Source organism: Chelmon rostratus, chromosome 1, assembly GCF_017976325.1.
Source record: "Chelmon rostratus isolate fCheRos1 chromosome 1, fCheRos1.pri, whole genome shotgun sequence".
NCBI classification, from domain to species: domain Eukaryota; kingdom Metazoa; phylum Chordata; class Actinopteri; order Chaetodontiformes; family Chaetodontidae; genus Chelmon; species Chelmon rostratus.
Genome location: NC_055658.1, coordinates 12,037,271 through 12,050,504, shown reverse-complemented (window position 1 = coordinate 12,050,504; position 13,234 = coordinate 12,037,271). Strand labels below are relative to the sequence as shown.

General features: G+C 41.1%; 1 protein-coding gene across 1 annotated transcript; it reads left to right on the top strand.

Moving 5' to 3' along the window:
- The first annotated feature begins 5,833 nt into the window (after nucleotides 1-5,833).
- On the top strand, nucleotides 5,834-13,197 carry grtp1a (growth hormone regulated TBC protein 1a). The gene is made up of 8 exons (XM_041938658.1): nucleotides 5,834-6,454; nucleotides 8,345-8,496; nucleotides 8,589-8,747; nucleotides 10,081-10,205; nucleotides 10,928-11,024; nucleotides 11,330-11,502; nucleotides 12,185-12,370; nucleotides 12,513-13,197. Exons 1-8 carry the CDS (start codon nucleotides 6,381-6,383, stop codon nucleotides 12,603-12,605), a joined length of 1,059 nt encoding a protein of 352 aa, XP_041794592.1. The 5' UTR covers nucleotides 5,834-6,380; the 3' UTR covers nucleotides 12,606-13,197.
- The last annotated feature ends 37 nt before the right edge of the window (nucleotides 13,198-13,234 follow it).

Here is a 13,234-nt window from a genome sequence, read left to right as displayed (position 1 = left end):
ACCCTCCTCTACAATCCCCTGAACTAATCACCTGTAACAAGTTCACACTGTGAGAACACTTCGCCTCAAGTCTGAACCTTTATGTTTTCTGCTTTGCTGCAGGGGTGGGATCACTACTGGTTTATCCAGTTCAAGTAGAAGTACCGTTTATTAACTCAAATATTGCTCAGGTACAAGATTAAGAGAAAAGGTAGTCCTTTTTTGGAGATTACTCTGAGTAACAGTATGGTGACTGGGAAAGGCCAACAAGGAGCTCCAGCACTGCCACTATTTTCATGCAATATTAAATTTAACAATTTGCCAATTATCCTTCAACTCCGCTGTCAATATCTGTAACTATTTAGGTATGCTTAGAGGCAAATGGATACAGGATTAAGTTTTGCATGTCCTCTATGTCCTCTCCATAGACCAGGTTCTTGGAAAATCAGCATCAGCCCTGATGCCGGTATGTTGAGGAAGTTGGTTAGAGACCGCAACTGTCGTCCTGTGCTCCGAGGGATTCTAGAGAGTCTTCTGCATTACCTAACACAGAATCTTCCCAAGTGGACCGCCAGAAGTAGACACCCGGAGAAGCCAGTGTTGGACCCTGTGGTTGAAAGAAACACAGACTGGCCTGATCAGAGAATTGAGGCTTTAATGAAGCAGACTCAACTTCAGACAAGTTGCACTATTGCTCAGCTCCCTGAAGAGCATAAAACGACTGCTGAGACTGGTTTCTCTGAAAAATGCTGGTCAGATCCACAAAAAGAAAGATTGCCAAGCAGGGATGGAGGAGATCAAAGAGACCTAATTCCCCGGCGCCTTACCACATTCCAGCTCCTCCAGTCCAAATTCATAAGGTCCACACCCAAACCTCCCATCACCCACCAAAGGGAGGTAGGAACTCTGTCCTCCAGCAGAGGAGCGGCAGGTGATGTGAACCACTGCCAAGATAGTGAGCATAACAAGCACAGGAAGGACCAGACTAGAAGAGAACAAGGAGAAAAGAGGGGGGGCAGTGTGAAAGCTATTGTAGCCAAGTTTGCTATGGCTGAGCAAAAGGAAAAGGGAGAGAACATGCTGAAGAAACAGCTAATCAAACCAAGACTCATTGGAAAAGGGGTCCTCCTATCATCCTTAATGGAGAGGTTTGAGAACATGGCCACAGTATGTAAGGGAAGTGACTTGAAGTCTTCCCATGAAAGACCTTCTGGAGAAATCAAGGTGACAAGTACTGTAAAACAAAGGGTTGCTAATCATGAGAGACAGCTCCAGATGGTGGATCAAACTGTCCCCAAACAAGTCCGACAAAAGCAAATGAAAAGAAAACCTGTTGGACAGCAGTTGAAAGGACATCAGCATACAAATAGGCAAGAACACATACCAAGGCATGTCATAAATATTTTAACTAAAGTAAACTCAAACCAAGAAGAAAAAAATAATCTGAAAGCAGAGCAAATGAGGCAACTGGGGGACGAGCGTTCAGATCAAAAGGCTGACGGTCAGTGTTCATTAAACCATATAAAAGCTCAAGCTCATGATGTTAATGGTTGGAAGTCAGGGGAATGTGATGAAACCCAAGCTACAGTACAAACTAATATTGCAAACAAGTTAAGACATGGACATCTGGAGCTGATCTGTCTAACATCCGTCACTGAGAGTACACACCCAGAACCTTACAGGCTTTTTCCACAGGTAGAAGCCCAAGTGAACAGGCATGTGGCAACCATCATGACCTCCCCTCCTATGTGGTCCACATGTGTAGATTCCTCTCCAAACCAATATTCAGCAGAACCATCAGAACGCTCACACTTGGAAAAGATACTCAACTTGGAGACCCAAGGTCCTCACAGTGCCCTCCAGTATTCTGATGGGGAATCAAGCACAGGTGAACCTGCCAGTACAGTTACTGATGGAAGATGTCCTTTAAAGCCCAAAACTGAGGGTCTTTCTACGTATACAGGCCATGCCCACGTGGAGAAGGGCGCAGCGGAAGACCCAAATCTGACCAAAGATGTGAACATTCAAAGAAGTTTGCCCAAGTACATCATCCCACGTGTTTACAGATGTGATTATCAGCAAGATGTTAATGACCGGACTGATTCCTCCCATCAACCAGCACCGCACCCACAAGCTATAGCTCCTTTAGTTGCAAAGCCATACACACAATCTGATACTTCCACGACTGCCTTTAACACTGGATTGGTGACATGTCCTCCGCAGGACATGAAGGTACAAACCCTTCAGACAAAAGTGAAACCAATGGAGGGTAAACCACAAGAACAAGAACAGGAAGCAAGAGAAGGAACGCCAGTGTACATAAAAGATACTTGTATGCTGCAAAGTTTCAGGCTTTCTGAAGACACTGCCAGTAAGGATGTATTTGAAGACAGAGAGACATCTGCTGTAACATCAATTCAAACTGGGAGAGACCATCTAAAACAAAGACCAAAGTACACAACAATCAACTATGGGGATCCTTCAATCAAACAAACATATACACCCAAAATCATACGATTTACTGACACCTTTACTTTCTAGGGTATTATTGAAGAGAGGGTGACGCACAGTCTCAGAACTAGGATCAGCCTTTACTGGTCAAGCACTGGTTCCTTTTTGTGGATACTCTAAAAGGAATTTAAAGATTTGAGTTCTTTCATGCATCAGGAAAAATACAAACAAAAGTTATCAAAGGAGGATTGAATCAAGGGCAGCTGGACATGGTTTTAGAAACTTTATAATCACCTCTCATCTGTGGGTCCAACTAGTGGGGAGTCCCAGGTATTTAACCTCTGCGGGGTTGTTATCAAAGTCTTTCATACCACCTGGTTCATTATTGTTCCTGGCAGTCGTTAGACTCATTGGAGACACCTGAGGCCAAACGACAGTTGTTGCATTTGTCACATGAAGCCAAATGTGGATGGTCATTAAATCTCCTGGGAAGGGGTGAAAGGACAGCATTGTAGATGGGGATAAGGCATGTTGAAGACCTCCTCTTCTGTTGAGGGATGCTTTCTCTAGTTTTATGTAAATAACCTCCTTCAGTACTCTTTCAAACTATGAGGACATACGGTTTGGCTGGTCAAGACCTTATCAAGGTTGAATTGTTGCAAACAGCAATTACAAACCAACTTGATAGCTGTTTTTTTCTGTCTGTCCAAAAGTCATCATCTTTTCTACTTGCAGCACTTGAAATGGTTCCTCAAGGTATCAACACTGTTAACCTTTAGTGGAGCACAAACAGGTAGCGGACAAGCATTGTGATATTAAGACTGTGTATAAGATTGCATTTTGACCCTTAAATTTTGAAGGTGTATTATAAGTTAATGCAATATATGAATCCGTTCATCTGTTTACTGCTGCTTTTGAGGCTGAGTCGCTGTGGCAGCAGGCTAAGAACGAAAGTGACGCCCTTCTTTCAGGCAGAGTTTTCCAGCACCTCCTGGGGGATCCTGAAGTGTTCCCAAGCCAGATGATCTCATTGTCAGATGCAGGCAGCTCAAGTTTAAGTGTCTGCTGTATCATCTCCAATAATGGGACATGAAAAACCCCTTTTCTCTTTAACTATCAAGATGCAACACAGTGTTATATATTTTAGAGAATGTTTGTTCATGTTATTTAAATAAACTCCTTGAAATGATAAAAGCACACCACTAATGCTGCAGAATTTATTCATTATTGTCTCAGAGTAATATGTTAATTATGGTAGATTTGCAAACCATGTATTGAGCTCAAATGTATGAGTACAATTTAACAAGATTTTTGAGACAAGCTGGCTGCTGCGTATTCAAATCACTTTGTGGGGAACTGGCCAAATACACGACCAAACAGGCCACAAGGCTATTCAAGAGGAAGAGCAAATGTTTTTTTAATGGCTTATCTACCACATGAATGAAGACATGAACACTGGAAGGATAAATTGGAGTTAGACTTTGAGATGACATTGTGCATCTTTGGAAAAGTGAGCAGTCATTTGGAAAATGTAATTCTCTAAAGGTGACAGTGACAATTGCCCAGAACAGATGAATGGCCACACACACAGCACTGCCAAACATGTCAGTAGCTGGAAGCTCTTCCTATTCACAGACCCAACCCCGCCCACCAGCAGGATTACACGACTGCTCAAACATGAGTCTGCATTTGGATTTATTCTGGTATTTTCACAAGAGGATAAGAGATCGAGGCCTACATGATCCATCATCTGTCCACCCTAAGGCTTATCCTGGTAGGCAGTGGTGATGAGGAGTATGGTGGTGTTCTTGACTATCTGTGTGCATGTAGGGCAGAAAGGCTGAAATTAAATTTGAAGTAATTTGATTTAGGTTGGGCTGACAGAAGTTCTACACATAGGTGAATTTCTGTATATTTGTATTCTGCGATTGCAACAAAATGCAACACAGTCATAAATACACTCCTACACACTGAAACACTGTATATTGGATAACTGTGGTGTTTGTGGCTGGCTTTTTGAGTAGCTCTCAAAAAGTAGCTTTGAGTAGAGTCCGAGTTGTTCGCAAAATAATTCACTTTCCTGTCACCTAACTTTATAAATCCAAAATGTGCCACATCAAACAGTGCATTTAACAGTTTTTGAGCTTAAGTGCTAGCAGCTCTGGAAAATAAGAAGCTGCTCAAAGGTGGCCACCAAAAAGCCACCAGAACAACCTTAATGTAATTTTGTGACTGTCCTGCCTGGTGGGTGACATCATTGGGGCACAGTGTCTGAGGCTCTGCTCCAGATTCTCTCATTAGCACATAATTAAATTGAAATCTGGTGATTTGATATACCGTTTTGCGTCATTTTGGTACTTATGACCTTTTCCAGTATAAGCAGCGTTTTCCACTCTTACTTGTTTGTAGTCATTTCAACATAGTTTTTTTTTAAATAATAATATTAGCTCTTTTTTTTTTTTAAAAAAAAAAGGATACATCTCTCCTTGACCTGAGGAGGTGAAGCTGTGCTAATGCTGGGACAGAAACAGCTAAAGACAACTGATGAATTTGGGTGACATATTTTTGAGTTAATCCATTTATTTTAATAAACCCTTGGCCTTATTTTCTTTTAATCTCTCATATCTGCAAAAGGACTGCGGGAACCCAGAATCACCCACGCAACAGATATGATCCCAGGTTTATTATTTACTGGACCACTGGTGTCCAGCAGAGGCTCAGGTGAACAGAAGGTTATATTTACCTGCGCTACGCTGCTGTGCTTGAGAGGGCGCGGCTACTTTGCAGTGTTTTGCTACCTTTACTTGTAATCGGACATACTAACACCAATAAAAGCAAAACAAGGAGCCTTGGAATTTATGATGTGGGAGTTGCCGATGTGACAGTTGTTGGCTGTGTCTGTGTCAACAGCTGATACTCATGTGATATGTTGCATGACAAATGTCATTTAAGCTTTTACAAAATGCTCTGAAATCCATCCATATTTTTTTACATTTAAAAAGCGCAAAACAAGGATTTCTATGTGTTCATAAATATGAACTATACAAATAAAGAATAGTTGTATTGCTGTACATTATGAACAGATCAAAGTGGAACTATAACGTCAATATTTCGTGAAGCTCAGTCAACAAAAAGGGCGTTTTCAAAAAGTTATGAGCAAAGCCAAAAGCGAATTACTTAAAACCTCAATCAGATGCACATCTCTCCTCCTTTTCGTTCTATCGCTGCAGCTCCAATTGTTTTTTTGTTTTTTTTTCCAACCAAAGCCCCGTGAAGGCGGCTTAAGTCACATTTAGCCATCCCATGAGAGGTCTGGAAGGGGGATGTTACGGGAATCACTCGAAAGCACCATTAGCTCTGATTGACGTGTCTATCCTGGGACAAACGTCACGAGTCCCAAATCTTTCACGGAGTATCCTGGACAAGAAGAGTGGAAGGGACCGGCATCTGGTTTACACCGCCCAACATTCATGTAGTCGTTATGTTCGGATGTTTTTATTAGAGCTACAACGGGCAAGTTGGCTGTACTCCGAGGAGAGGGGGACCGGCAGCAGGTGCATGTGGATGGCGATGAAACTCAGAGCTCTTTCCACACGGCTCGGAACATCGGCGAAGAGATAAAATACTTGATGAGTGGGACTTAAACGACTTCTTGGTTTGTGGAGAAGCGTAAAAATGTTTTGCCCGAGTTTCCCTCGTCGAGAATAGCATGCTAATCCCAGGAAAAAAGCAGCATCTTGTCCCGTCTCTCCGCACGCAAACATGGAGAAAGTTAATAGCGAACGTTAACGCTAGCTTACCTCAACTTAAACTGTGACTTTGACGTTCATGTTTGTTGTAATGTAACGTATTCTGGCATTGTTTTTACCTCTGGAGAAACATAAACCGGTGGACACATGGTGAGACTCTAGCACAGATTCTCAGAATATCACTGGAACAGAAAAGAGGCAATGGAGAAGAATAACAAGGCGACCAACCGGACCCACAACCCACCCGAGGGTAGAGCCAAAGACCGAGTGGACAGGTAACGTTAGCAGACGGGACTTTGGGCTTTGACGCTTAACTAAACGTTTAAAACCGTATCTTACGATTTTGCAGAGGGGCAGTGTAGTTGAATAACTTCTCTGAAAAGTGGACCCAGGGGCAGCTAATAACTTAATTCCTCATTTCGTAGAAATCTGAAGCAGTAACGTTAGCCTTCCATCTATTTTCACACCGTTACTCGAGTCGTTAGCTTTGAGCTAACGGCTACCTGTACAAACTCCATTACACTTTGTCGTATTTTAACAAATCCCGAATGACTGCAAGAGGGTATTCCTCGGTTTTTCTCCAATAAAATTTAATTTGCGTTGCGGAATTTGTAGCGATAATGCACTCTGAATATACTCATACTAGTATATGTCCAGTCTTTCATGTGTCTCATGAATACATGGACTCTGTTGATGAATTGTCTGATACTCAGATAAAATACTTTCTGCGGGTGTTGTGCTGTGGCCTCATGGCGTTTAAGGTTTTGTTATGCTCATCAGAAATTGGACAACCCTTTATCATGTCACATCATGTATCAAATATATATATTTTTTCAAAAATGTGTAAGCATAACGAATATGTGTACATTTTGGAAAACAATCAGTGGGTCTACACACTCAGTTGCCAGATTATCTGGCACACCATGCTAAAATTAATGCAGTCTGATACAGCAGCCTTGTCGTAAACCTGCCTGTAAGGAGATTCACTTGTTCACTTTTTGTTGGCTGTTTTAGAGTGGTTGAGGAGATGGGGTGATGAGTGGTGATGATTCAACTATATGGTAATTTTGGAGGCTTTTAGAGGTGTTTCTTATACTTTGTACATCCCATTTATATATTGGGAGTACAGAAAATATTTGAAACTGCAGCCTCCAAAATGACCATGCAGACATAGGCCAAAGCATTTTGGCTTTTCTGTAGATGTTTGAAGTCCATACTCATCTTTGCAGTATATGTTTAATGATTTTTTCCAAAACGAGATGGAGAACTAATAGTGGTAGCAAAAGCAGCATTTCAGGGGCAAAATTCACAAACTCCACACCGATGCATCTAATGTGTGCCCTTGCTTTTGTTTTGGCAACAAACCCATTCTCAGATGAGGAACCTAACATTTGCATGATGGTACCTTTGTTTTCAGTCAATATTATTTACAGAGCCGCTCTAATTAATACCTGGTCTGTGTGTAGTATATACAGTAGTGAAGTAGTTTCATATTGTTAAGTCTTTTGTGCTTGAAAACTCATGTAGCGGCCTGCCGCATTGCTGGTCTGTAGATGCATTTCTTCTTCAGGGGTGACTTTGCTGTTGTGAAAGGGTTAAGCTGCAGGGAGATTATCTTGTTACCTAAGGCATTAGCTTGAGCCAGAATTCCCACAACTTTTTAATCTATAGCCAGGCTGTAGATGTAGGTAGTATAGATACACATGCTATATTTGAAAGATTATGTTAACAAAATAGAACCACTAGTATTTCTTTTGTGATATGTATGTGTAATGTCCTTGTCATTCTAATTATGCCTGAACACGGTGCTGAGCACATGGGATGACAAGGTATAAATACTACAGACCCTAGAAAATAAGGAGGATGGACTTATGAATGACAATACCAGTTTTTAGTAAAGACATAATAAAGTTTTTTAGATTCATTGAACATTTGTTTTCAGTCTTCACTTTCAAGCACATAAACACACGCCATCATACATACACTCTTGTGATTGGACTGGTTCATCTGATTAAGTTGAAATTATTTTGTGCAGTTTGTTTATGGTTTACATTGTTATGATATGAATGCTTGTTAATTCTGATGTTGGTTGTAACATACTGACTGAAAACAATCCTTTGATGTAACATTGTTAACAGTTTCTAACGTTGTGCTTTTTGACCCAGAGTGGATCCATATGGCTTTGAGCGCTCGGAGGACTTTGATTATGAGTCATATGAGGAGCTCATGTCTGAGTATCTAGTTGTGCTCACCCGCCGATCCATCAAGTGGTCCAAACTACTGAAGGGAAAAGGCAAGGTGCAGAAGAATGTAAAATGTAAGTGTGAAGACTGAACACACCAGTGTCACTGCAGATTGAGTGCATGCAGTAAAATTGACTGAAACTTAAATGTTCGCCCTCTCCTTCAGTAAAGCGTTATGTACGCAAGGGAATTCCCAATGAGCACAGGGCTCTGATCTGGATGACAGCCAGTGGGGCTCAAGACCAGCTAGAGAAGAACCCAGGATACTACCAGTCCCTGCTCGGAGCCCAGCACGACCCCAAACTGGTTGAGACCATCTGCACAGGTCAGGCTGTGAACTGTTTCTTATTAACCCTTGTGCTCACTCAAAGCTCTCACACACACCAAGTCAACCTCAAAGAACTAGCCTTTGTAAAGACTTACAGTCTTTTGTTATATGTTGCACTTGAACCTCTATCTAACCCTTCAATGTTGGAAATACAATTTCATCATCATGGGCTTACAAACAATTACTTTCACGCCACTGAGAATCAGAATACAGAATAAGACTTTGTGATTAAAAGGTTGCAGTTGGCACTGTGAAGTTTTGTTTTGCAACAGCATTGCCATCCTGTGGTCTTTGCGTGTGGGAGTTGTAAAATAACGGATTTTGTTTGAACACCGAGTCAGAGAATTCTATCTCACCGAGCGCCTCTGAGGCTGATTCAGTATGCTGATTCTGCTGAACAGTAGCTGATTAATGCTGACTATAGTCAACTGCCAGACACACTGCAGAACCTGCAGGCAACAGTCAGCCACACAGGGCACAATGATGGCCAACAGTTTGATGTGTCAAAGCCCTACTTAGCATTATAGAATGTTAGTGTAAGTTAGTGTTGAATGTGATATGCGCTTGGTTCTGTGAGCAAGCGAGACTGCTCTTCAGCCAGACAAGCTACCCCGTTGTTGTTTCCTTGTGTGAGATACTGACCGGACATTGAGACAGAAAATAACATTAACAGCACTGCAATAAAAGAGTGCAATAGACTCAGTAGGTGGGGTTGTGTTGTTTCAAGTAACTGCGGAGTCATAATAATCAATCCAGGAAAGCCAGTTTGAGTAATAGATCCATTAGTGTGGAGGCTCATCAGATGTAAGTGCATTCACCTCTGCACCACCCAGGGGCCTCAATTTAGGATTCAATAACACTGCAATACTGTTGTCATGATACTGGAATTTTCAAATTTGATACAATACCATAAAAATATCAATATTCTTTACCATTTTTGGTATGGTAAATTGACACCACATTGAGTCCATGAAGGTTCAGCATCTTTCATTAGCATTGTTCTGTAGCATCCCTTGCATATGGGCTTGCTGGTTTGCCTTTTCTTTTTTTTTTCTCAAATGCAAAGGGTAAACTATCCAATGGAACAACACCTCATACATTGAAAGACTCCTTCTATCTTTACCTGCAGTGTTACACTTGTTGCCAAAAAACAACATACATATAGGGTATTTAGCTGTTCAAGTTTGCATTCAGACATAATTTAAATACAGGACGTATGTATGACAGTTTCAGCTGTAAAAGCAGAAGTCTGTTGTTCTTGCTCTTATGCACCCATAAGCAAACAAACAGCACTAAACATGAATGTCTGTGTGGTCTTTTTTTTTTTCAGACTTGAACAGAACATTTCCAGACAACGTCCACTTCCGCAAGACATCCAACCCATGTCTGCAGAAAACTTTGTACAATGTGCTGCTGGCTTATGGTCACCACAACCCAACTGTGGGCTACTGTCAGGTAGTATTCCTGAAGACCCAGAACCTTCTTCATGTTTAACAGAGATTCCAAAGAACAGTGTGAGAATATTTGGTATTTTCAAGGGCTTTGGAATATGATGTGTTGTTAATATTAGTATTTCATTGTTTCATTATTGCTTGTAGTGCTGTGTGACTGAAATTTGCAGTGAAGGATTAGGTCTGTTATTGATGTGGATTATGGGACATAAATACACAAAACTGATCCCGAATATGTAATCAAATATTAAATAGCCAAAATAAATGTAATTATGAGTGTGTGGAAGCATATATATTCAAAATCTGGTTGGTCATCAGTTTGTGGAGTGTTTGATTAAACAATTATGCCATGCGTATGTGTCCAAAGAAAGGCTGTTTGTGTCAGCTCAGTGTCGCCCTAGGAATCAGTGTGGAATCATTAACATTTGAAAGGCAAATTGAATTCACCAGACCACATGCAACTTGATTTGCAATTCAAACAGGCAGCAGGGCTGTTGTGTTGATGAGTACATCTTTTACAAAATACAACTCAAACACATCTGTCTATAATCATGCTCATGTAGCCCAGCTCACGTTTTACTTTGTTTTTTTTTCCTAATTTCTTGTCCAGTGTGCACTTGCTGCTCTCACCCCCGCATGCTTCATTTAAGAGCTCTTCAGTCTCTTTTTAAACCTGTTCAGGCAGGATTCATGTGTGTCCTGAGTGTGTCTCTCTTTTGTCTCCAGGGGATGAACTTCATAGCAGGGTATCTGCTTATTGTCACAAAAGATGAAGAGAAATCCTTCTGGCTGATGGATGCGCTACTTGGTAGAATTTTACCAGGTGTGTGTGTGTGTGTATACACATTCATTTGCCATGTGGTCTCATGACAGATGTGTATGTCTGGGCTAGGAACAATCTCTCTTAAAACCTACAGTATGGTTTTATTTCTATCTTATATCTCACTTAAGCAATATGTTTGATATAAACATATAAATGTAAAAAACATTAAAAAACAAACTTGGTAGCAGCAATTACACAAGTGATGAGCTGTTTTGAGTTAAATTGAAACTGTTTTCTGTTTGCAGGTAACTAAGAGCAGTGTGTAACCCACAATGATTTGTGTGTGTATGTGTATCTGTTTACAGACTACTACAGTCCAGCCATGCTGGGGCTGAAGACAGACCAGGAGGTTTTAGGGGAACTGGTTAAAGTCAAAATCTCCAGAGTCTGGCAGACCATGATGGATCACAATGTCATGTGGACTCTGGTGGTCTCCCGATGGTTCATCTGTCTCTACATAGACGTCTTACCAGTAGAGGTGAGTGTATCTGTGTGTGTTTCATGGTGCGGCCAGGAGGGAAGTCCGGCCATTGTCACTGATATTTATTTGTTTTGTCTTGTAACTGGAGTTGAAATTTCTTTATTCAGAAGTTTAGGAAGGCTTGACAACAGATTGTGGGAAAGATGAATTCTGGTCACTGGCATTCAGGACTTTATACAATACATTTATGAAACAGCAAAGTTATTTTAAAGTTTAATGTTTTAGTGTTATGTGTTTCTAATCTCTCAAACAATAAAAGCTCTGTCACTGTACTACACAAGCACTATTTGCTTTATGCTGGTGCTGATTTTGGTAATGATTTTGCTTTTTAACCGTCCATTCTAATTTGGAAAGGCCAAAACACCATTTACTACACTGCTTGTAATTGTTAACTCCCTTTGTTGGCTTGGGGAGGGCCGTGGACTGCTATGTTTGTTCTCCAAATACACGTGGTCCTTCAGTAGGAGGGTGTAAACCTCCACCACCTACAGGCATGGCAGCCAACCGGTAGACTTTGTAATGCAATAAGGACGTGATTCCACACTAATTTCCCATCCCAAGATTGATTCAGGGTTTCAGCTACAGTATCCAAATTTTTCTGGTTCAGGTTGAAACTTCATTTTGTGCATCAGTGCACACTGTCGCTGGTCGTTCTTACTCCTTTGTTTTTTTTCTGCAGACTGTTCTGCGGATTTGGGATTGCCTGTTCTACGAGGGCTCTAAAATCCTGTTCCGCGTAGCTCTGACACTGATACACCACAACGAGGCTCTGATTCAACAGGCCAAGTCACTACCGGACGTCTGCCAAAACTTCAAGCAGATCACACAGGGACCATTTGTTGACGAATGTCACACTTTTATGCAGGTAAAGGAAAAGGGAGGTATCCCATCACTGTTGTTAATTCAGAGTGCCATTTCACTGGAGGAAAGAACAGGACATATAAAACAAACATCCTTGTAATTTGCTTTCTTAATCCTATAAGCCTGGTGTTTCTTGCCTTTCCTAGAAAATCTTCACTGAACCAGGAAGTCTCTCCACGGCAACCTTGACTAAGCTGCGAGAGATGTGTCGATCTCGTGTCATTGCAGAAGAATCCTGAACCTAACTCCTGTCACTTAAACTCAATGCACATTCCACTGGGATGAGCACCCACCAGCTCAATTGCACCTTCTTTTATAACTGACTTAATGTCACAGTGACTACTACGTACTGTACAGTACATACACCTTGAGACGATCGTACTGCCCAAGTGTAAATACATGTTTAAATGAAAATATTCTTAGCAATGTGCAGTATGAGCTGACAATTCCATTTGAAATTAACGTGTAGTTTGTCTTGTAAAATGTGGGATTATGCACTTTACTCCAGAAAGTCAGAGACACTGTAGAGAAAAAGGCTTAGCCAGGTCAGACGAGTTATGTGTTGCATACTGTAAGCACAGCCAAGAGGAACCTGCCTACTGTATTTCACATTGAATTGTAAATGACTGACAAAACTCCCTGCTGGCACTACCTGCGCTGGTAATTGAATGTGAATCATGCTGATTTTTTTCAAACATTTCAAAATCATATTCATGTGCTATTTGGTTGTTTTCAGGGTTTGTACAAATGTTGTAGTTCCTGACCTCAATCATTAATTCAAGTGCACTATGATGAAATGATGTAAGCACAACATAAAGGGCTGCTGTCATTTTCTAACAAAGATGTGTCCATTTTGTTCTGTGTTCGG